The sequence below is a fragment of the Cupressus sempervirens genome, chromosome 9, assembly GCF_028749045.1.
Source record: "Cupressus sempervirens isolate cs-2001-9-10 chromosome 9, ASM2874904v1, whole genome shotgun sequence".
Lineage (NCBI taxonomy): Eukaryota > Viridiplantae > Streptophyta > Pinopsida > Cupressales > Cupressaceae > Cupressus > Cupressus sempervirens.
The window spans coordinates 503,647,053-503,656,249 of NC_143126.1; the positions used below are offsets into that span (position 1 = coordinate 503,647,053).

At 34.9% G+C, this 9,197-nt stretch overlaps 1 protein-coding gene and 1 long non-coding RNA gene across 2 annotated transcripts in view; both read left to right on the plus strand.

The window, feature by feature from the left end:
- The first annotated feature begins 464 nt into the window (after positions 1-464).
- Positions 465-1,096, plus strand: LOC149539539 (uncharacterized). The gene has a single exon (XM_089799240.1). The coding sequence runs from the start codon at positions 576-578 to the stop codon at positions 978-980; it is 405 nt and encodes a 134-aa protein (XP_089655366.1). The 5' UTR covers positions 465-575; the 3' UTR covers positions 981-1,096.
- Positions 1,097-1,564: 468 nt separating this feature from the next.
- Positions 1,565-9,197, plus strand: part of LOC149539540 (uncharacterized) — a 12,122-nt gene continuing 4,489 nt past the window's right edge. The window contains exons 1-3 of the long non-coding RNA XR_016355920.1: positions 1,565-2,033; positions 6,755-6,849; positions 7,046-7,115. This is a non-coding gene — a long non-coding RNA (uncharacterized LOC149539540). The remainder of the gene's footprint in view (positions 2,034-6,754; positions 6,850-7,045; positions 7,116-9,197) is intronic.

The following is a 9,197-nucleotide window of genomic DNA, read 5'->3' on the forward strand; positions in this document are numbered from 1 at the left end:
TAAAAATAATTTTATTATCAAACAGCTCCGCTTACCCTTGCAACAGCTAAAGCATGCAACTCCTAATTCTAGTTGTCGTGAGGAAGGTGGAACAAGTGGTTTTATGAGATTAATCATTATTACTCGACAATTAAACTCTTGTCAAAGATAAGACGGAACTGGTATGAATTGAAATGTTCAACGCGCGAGCAAGGCGACTCATTTTAATTGTCGTCGTGGCACACTTTGTCAATCGAAATATTCAAAGTGTTAGTTAAAGTCTACTAATTCATTCTCAACGGAACCGTTCAAAATGACTTATTCCTTTCTGCGGCTTCGCGTGTATTTCGATAAGAAAATAGTAGCTGAACACAAAATTCAATCCTCGTGCTTGCAAATCCCTTCCCCAAGAAACCGAAGATATTTTTTTCGCTATATAATCGATTACCGCCCAAGACAGAATTACAATTGTTTTCGCTCTGCTTTCTTATTCTTCCTCCAATTCAGAGGCACCAAATACAGTTAGCATCTCTTCAACGCTCTTCTTCCCAGATAGATAAAATTCTGTTTTGGCGGCGACGGGGAGAAGCCATTTTATGGCGAACAGTACATTGGTTACGGTGTTATTTCTCATGACAATACTATTCAGCGGCGCTGTTGAAAGTGCGGGCGCGCGTAGAACACTGAGGCACAGATACGCATCAAAAGCTAGTCATTCCAAAGAGGGACATCCTCAAATTATGACACATGATGATGAATCAGGATTAGGGATGAACCGGCGCCTGTCAAGATCGAAGCACAGCCCAGCAGTTAGTCACATGCAGCTCACGCGACCTCACCACAAAATGAATACAATGAAGGACAAACTACCTTCAGGGCCAAGCCCAGGAGTTGGTCATGCTTTTATTAACGATGGTGGTGTTAAGAACAGTTGGAGATCATCAGGAAGTATATTGAAAAATAAACTGCCCTCTGGGCCAAGTCCTGGTACAGGACACTAAAAAATAATTGTATAGCAACAAAAATGATGTGCTGAGATGCAAACCGCGCGGAGCTAAATGTAAATATTTCAGAGCAATTTTACTAAATTTGAATGGAAACAATTTGTTTTCCTAAATTGTACGATGGTTATTACAAAGAGCCCTTAGCACTTAGGGTACCTATATCTAAAATTAAGCTTAAGTATGTAAAGATCTAATCATTATGTTATTAGTTCCTATAACGCAAGGTAAAGATTTAGTTGCACCTGAATATAACTATACACTGAAATTTATGTTCATCCACTTGCAAAAAAATAATATTACATATGCTCTAATATCATTTAAGATGTTCTCTTTGCAAATCAACTTGTAATTACTAGACCAACCAATGCTCTGGTATGATTTACCTATACATCAGCATTTCTTCCAGTGAATTCATGGAGGCAATTCCCCTTCCGCATGTGCTCTTCTCAAACACTACTACATACAACAGTATTTAAAGACGGTAGTTAAAGACAAAATATCAATTACGTCTTTAACATATTTTTTCATATTTAAATTATCTTTTACTTTTCAATTTTTTAAAATAAAGACAATAGGTAAAGTCGAGGCTTTTCCTAAAATGACTAATTGTTATGTTTCCAAAACTTTTGGCGCTCCACGAGTTTAAGCATTCTCAATAGGGCTTCACCAGCAGTTCTGAACAGGGCATCACCGGCAGCTCCGAACAGAGGCACGAGGGTTTATGATGGCTATGACAGAAAGTCGTGACGAGTTCTGCATGATTTATGTAACGCTTTTTATTCTGATCTATACACCATGCCCCAGCCGTCGGCGTCTTCAATGGGAACAATTCGGATCTGCACAATAAACAGGCTACTAAATACCCTAAAGATCTTTGCTTGTTTAATATTTTTCGCTCGGTTTTCTCTGTATTTGCATTAGAGTTTTCTGGCTTTTTAAATTAATCTGCTCTTTTGGATTTTGGGTTTTCAATGTAACGGAAAGATTTGCTTGGGCTGGAAATCATTGACTGCTCAGAGCCTTGGACAATCTCAAACACAGTTCGTTGAGGTAAGACAGTTATTGTGGCTGCAAAAAATATTTCATGGGGTTTGTTTGTTTTTTATGCCCTACCGTGGGCTATCCTGATCATTCAATGTTTTCATTGAGATTGTATGTTTTACATTGTTTTGCACTATTTTGACATGATCCGTTACCTTTTAACTCTCAGCACCATGGATCCTCCTAGGGTTTGGACGCATGAAGCATTTTCGTGTGGATTGCATGATTTTTTTCAGTATTAAACTCAGAAACCTAGTTAAAATTACTTGAATGCATTGAAATTGATTCGGCCTCCGTCTTCTAAAGGCATTACATTGTGCAAGCTATGGCACGAAATACATCCAGCATATTCCTCATTTTAATTGCATTATTTAAGGTTACTTCAAAGGGCTTTTAGCCCAGGGATCTAGCCTCACAACAAAACCTGTGGTACGGATTGTGTGTTGTTTAAAATTTTTGTTCCTTATTTTATGGTGGGAGTCATATATTCTCCAAAACTCTTCTATCTAATTTGGCATTAATATGTTAAGTTAACATTATGGATTACAGAAGCATGAAATCTTCCAACAGTAATATTGGGCTCCTCTAATTCAAACAGAATGTGATTCCTAGATTAACATGACTTAGTTCAGTATGTTCTATAGAAAATGAGGTCAAGGAAGAAATCATTACCTATTATATTTAGTGGTTCTTAGGCTTGAACAATACACCACTTCTCCTCTTCATTGGCCAATTCATTACACAATGGCCCAGATCAACCATAAGAATTTCTATTTCGAAATTGTTAGTTGTGTATAATTAATCTGTGAAAGCACCCTCCCCTTTCTTGACTTGTTAGCCTCCATTCCAGACTTGCAAACAAAATATGTAAGATTGGTAAGTTTGCTTCAGAAATCTAATTATGAACTTGATTTCTCAACAAATGAGACTACAGAGTTGGAGAATTCTCAAATGTATATGATTTAGTGCAGGCCCCTGCTCATGTATTATCTTTGTGTGGTACATATGCTTCTTGCTTAGAATTATCACAAATGATATCCTATGTATTACTCGTTTGCATCATAATCGTTGGTTAGGAGATGATTTAATGGGTGGTTTGTTTGGCTGCAACTAGTTTTCAAATTCATCGATTTCATTGTTTCTGCATCTCACTTTCTCACTATTTTGATTGATTTGAATATCATTGTTCATTTGATTTTACTTGCATATGAAAAAACCTGTTAGTTCTAAAAAATGAGCTTTATATTTTATAGCACATTGACTGTTGTGAATTTGGTTATCCATTTATTTGTATGCTGATGAAGAGCACCAACAGCTCAAACCCATAAGGACTTCCAGTCCCATCTATGATAGTAAGGTCTCTTTCCTTTTGTAATGTATACACACCTTTCCTTGTGAAAGGTTCCTCCAAATAGTCAAAACCTAATTCAAAATTTGTTTGAGTGATTCAAACACCAAACCTGATCGGAGTCCATCTCCGATTGCATCACTAGTTAATTGTCACCACATACAATCCCTTTTTTTGTGTTTGCATCTCCCCAAGTCTAATTACTCTCACACAATCCTTCACCTATCAACCTACTTCACAAGTTCACACCCTATCCTCTTCCCAAAACCATCTAGGATCTCTCTCTGACCTTTCCAATTAATATTCCATCCACAAGTTATACTTTCACCATGCCTAACCACTACTGTCAACTCACATGATAACATGGACTGTATCTCAGTTACATATTCCAACTCCTTGAATGCACATTATCTGGAAAATCAAATCTAACACCCTTATCTTTGTGTCACTTCCATCCACAATATTGGAACACTATGTTTACACATTCCTCATGCCTTGTCCACACTCAACTCACTTTACATACCCTACGTAATATCAGCAAACACAAAATAGAGAGAATTGACCAATCTTTTGTCATGTTCAATGGTCAACTGACCTTGTCAAATGAACTTCCCTGGCCTTATATGAAGGCTTACAAACCCCTCCACTTACTTCCAATCATAGAAAATACTTCTACTTTGATCTTCCTCTGTCTCTAAGTCCCATTTCATCTATTAATAGTTGGAAAAGCCCTAATCGCCCAGTGACAACCAAAATCTTCCCACTTTGTGATTGTCACAGTCAAAGTTTCACAATTGTACATCATGTGGCAAATATTGCATGGTTTTCCTACATAGTCTTGAATAGTTTATAGTCATCCTCTCCAACATTGGTGCACATGTGGAGGGTTTCGTTCTACCTCAAAAAAAGGAAAACTACATTATTTTAGACCTATGGTTACCATAGTGAAGGGTTCTACTAGTTTTCAAACAAACTAATAGATCTCCATATATAAGGTACCAAATGAAATGGTCCAATACCCAAAAAGCTCTTAAAACATGCATGTATCTTCCACACATGATGATCTACACTAATGTTTGGAGAACAGAAAATGGGGACATGAAGAATGACATTTTATTTATTGCAAACTTATCTTACATCAACCATACTTTCAACACACTCCTTGAATCAACATTCCATGCCATTAAAATGTGTGTTTTCTGGTAATCAACTAATCAACTACTCATATCTACTCACATAACCAACTTGCTGATAGGTTTTGTCTAATTAGTGTTTAAGTTGTGTTACCAAGTTGACAACAAGTTATCAACATTCCTAACTAACATCCCTTATGATTTGCATTTGGTCTTATTATATTAAGATGGTCTTCTAATGACCATATCACCCTATTTTAAATAGTAAACCCATACACCCCTATGATTAGTCCCTCGGACCTTATTTGGTTTGTATGGTAATATTACAACTTTTTGCATATTTATGGTATTGTATTACATTTTAGGGTTAAATTTTCCCAATTACATTGGTTAAAGACCATTTATCTCACATTAAATCTTCATTGTGCTCTACCAATCATTCCTAGTACATCATGATCTTTTGGTATGCAGTGGAACTCCTGCACCACATGAGCTGATTTGAATCACAATCTCATCCTTATGCAATGTATAAACATTCAACACATCTCGAATAATCATCAAAACAAATTATAAACATTTCTTAACATTAGAGAGATCTTTATCGCAGCTACAATCTTCAACATCTAGGAGCTCAATGAAAGCATACAAGAGTTCCAATGTAAGTGAGTAATTCTATTCTATCAAAAAATACAAAGTTAGTTCAATGATAATGGATTACAATAGATTAGGATGATTGAGAATAAAAAGAGAGCCCCCTCTTATGCACAATGAGTTAAGACATTGTGATTGAGACATGAAGGTGTAACTATTCTCTCTTACACTAAGTAAAATTTAAATAGCTAGTGTGAATAGAATTGAGATGGTGAATTAACAATGTTAAAAACTCGTACACACCAATAGGATGGAAGTGTTTTAAAGATTTATTCTCATCCTTTCCTTTATTCTAGGATTCTTGAAATTTGTACTTTTGACTGATATCCACTTGCACATTATGTAATTTTAGGGTCTTAATGGTGGTGCCTAATATTTGATCATTTACCATTGGAATCACTTTAAGGTTATCCTAGTGATCACATGGAAGACCAAATGCGCCCTTGCCAAGGGTCACCACTCAAGAGAACTAGGAATGTTCTCATAATCCAGATGTTGCTTCTATTATATGGCTCCCATATCTATAATGATTTTCCTTGAATGTTGTTGATCTAGACTTAGACTAACACTATCTTGCCTAATTGAGAATGTCTGGCTTTTTGGGGAGCTTAGGTCAGACTACCCTAATTTGATATAAAGACTCTGAATATTTACAGAGAAAAAGACATTTATGCATACTAGCACTATTTTTTGGAAAGATTTTTATTGTTGTAAACTAAAATCTAATGTTCTATAAATACCTCTTGTTATGTTTAGAGAAAGTATGACATCATTGAAGTCTGTCTGAAATCTAGAAGAAAAAGTAGCAAGAGAAATTATCAGTAAATTACCAGATCTGCTTGGCTACCACTTTTCTTCAACTTAGAATTTGGCAATTTTCAGGAAAAAGCTTCAATTAATATGTTAGAGTGCATTCTTTGGTGATCTATATATGACAATACAGTTTTCCATTTTCACCATCGAAATAGGAGATCTTGATAGGGGTTGCTTTTGAAGATAATTGCCATATGCTTTTTAAAATGTGATGTTCAGCTTGGATATGACTTGATTAGTCTAGTGGAAGATGAAAAACATAATCTTCTTGTACATATGGTTTTATTCTTAACCTACTGCTGCCTAGAAGTTCTTTATCATTCCAAGGTTGCTTGAGTGTGAACTTCTTGAGGGGGCCATTGCCTCCCCATTGACAGCGAGTCCTCTTAATACCATGGGGTGTATTTTTAAACTTTAGTGAAATGGAAGAATAGGTAGCTAAGAGATGGAAATGGAGATGTAGAGTGCATATCAGAGCAGTTAAATTCATTGCCTTAAGTTTAGGCTGTATTGTTTGCTACAAACATAGATGTGTTTTTCAAGAGAGACATTTTTAAATTAAAAATTAGCCATTGTATGCTGTTTTTGTTTCTAAAATGTCTGGGGACTGCCATTTTGGATTGCATTTTGATTTTGTAACCATAAAAATTTTCAATTTTTATGTACATTAGATCTCAAGACTAAGTTAGATTATGTGATTTGGCTCATTAGATTCTTTTCATTTATTGTTTTTTTAAAGGACAATGTTGGATAATACTCAGGAATCATAATGGTGGGTTTTACAGGGACAACTTGGGGCCAATCCAGCTTGCTCAACTCTGTTTGTTGCTAACTTAGGTCCAACTTGCACTGAGGCAGAATTGGGTTATGTACTTTCGAGGTAATTTCTAGTGACTTGGAAAGTTATTAGACTTGTTATTGTGGGAGCATGATAATGGATTATTTTTGTATACCCTGATAATTGTCAAATGTCAACTCAATGTTTTCATTTTGGCTTGTGATGGATTGCACATTTTTTTTTTGCACTATTAAAGTCCAAAGTTCTAATTCTATATTTTTTATTTTTACTTGAATAGGTTGAAGGGCTTCAAGATGATGAAAATGTAGACAAAAGGTGGAATGCCAGTTGCTTTTGTGGACTTTGAGGTATGCATTTATTTCAATTTACATCTTTGAATTACATTTTAAACCTTAACTAAACTATAGATGTTGCAATTTAATGATGACTTTATGCACTATAATTTATTTGGATTATGTTCTTGCTTTCTGTTTTGTTTTAAGTCATCTATGTGCAACTATAGCCATATCATTGCACCAAATTGTAGAAATAAATCAAGAAGTTTGTCTACAAAGAGATTCTACAAGTTTGATTAAAACTTTATACTGTGTTGATGTCAGAGGTCATTGTCAATGGGAACAAATGTTCTTGTGTTAATTTACATACAATGTGGACCATAGGAGTGCCCTTTAGCATATGGTAAAGAAATATCAAATATATCCAAATTCAGTTATTGACCAATTTTTCATTGAGTGTTGAATTTGCATATTCATGAACTAATGGTTATTCCACCTGTTGTAGGCAATGAAAAGAAAGGATAGATTGGCTTGCAAACCTTTTCTTAGTTCGGCTACCATGTTTTCAAGCTAAAGAATTATGTGTTTGTTATCAGTTTCATTTACAATATATTTTTTCATTATTTATTTATCTCTCTTGTCTGGAGATTTTTTTTGGTTGTGTTCTCAATTCTTATTCTGTTGAAAAAATTTGTGCTACTCTTTATTTGTGTGCATTTTCATCAGTGGTTATTTATTGGCCATATAGCAATCTATGTGCTCAATCTCATGGAGAAATATTTTATTTTGTGCTTTATTCTCTCTTTGATGAGTGCAAGGATTTTCTATGCTTTCTCAAGATTGAGAGAGCATTCAGCATGTGAACTGCTTGATTTGCAGCATGTTACATATGTTTTGTTCAAGTCTTTTAGATAGAATTATTAGCTTCAGGATAATTGCATGTCACATAGTGTAAAAAAAAATTTGTGAAATATTTTAAAGGTTATTAGAATATAAGTATTATTCCAGCTTTAAATAAAAATAAAAATAATAAATTACTGCATGTAGGTGTATAATATGTTATTCTAATTTATGAATAAATAATCTTGTAAACTAATTGTAGTCTAGAATTGCAGATAGGAAGGTGTTTCTAGCCTTTTGAGTCATGGGTGGGGAGAGTTGTCCTGATTTGTAGCAAGCATGCTGCCATGAGTTTCAGGTTTGTGGGTTGGGAGGCAAATGAGTCCTCCAAGGCTTGTTAAGGAATGAAATCCTCAGACATCTTATTTAGTACACCACTTTGTGATACAACACTAATGGGTTGGGTGGTGATCAAGGAGTGTTTGATATCACCAAGGCGGCTTTAGGAATGCAGTTGAGTTATGATCCTACCAAACACCATGGGCTAAAGGGAAAATGAGTCCCCTTGGGCTTTGGGAATTTCTCAAATATAACTACTTACAATGGATTTCACGAGCTAGGGAGCAGATAAGTGCCCTTGGTCTTGAGAGTTTTCCTCAAACTATGCCAACATGCAATAGACGGAGTAAGGTGTACTCTTGTAGTACAAGGAAATTTCTCCTAGAAACTATGGTTGGCATACATTTCCTCAAATTCCTAAATTTAGTCTCAAAGGGAAATTTTCTTAATAGTCATTTGATTTTATTATATATGTAATGTTGAAAATTTTGTTTTATGACTAACAATATCTATGTAGAGTAAAATTTGAAATTAAATTATGTTCTCCAGACTTGAGTTCGAATTTTTTTCTTGGGAAAATTATGAGTGGAGCTTTAAGAGGGAGGAGGGAATCACAAGAGTATTAGAGTTTTGATCTTGCCAACTTGATGATTAAGGGAAGTAGTTGATGCAATCAATCCAAAGGACTTAAAGGGCATATGAAAGAAAGAAGGAAACTTGCAGTAGGTAATAATTCTATTTAAAATAATATAATGCATGGATAGTTGGGAGAGAATTTGAGGGCTTTCATGGAATAAAACAAAAGAACAATGAAAGTTTTTGTTAAGAAAACCTAGTTACTCCTACAAACCTTTCAAAATATGAACAACACAATTAGTACTCTTAGATAAACAAAAAATAATGGGAGTGATGTAATCTCTAACCACTTGGAAAATCACTAGAGGACATTCAAAGATCAACACCTAGGTTAAGTAG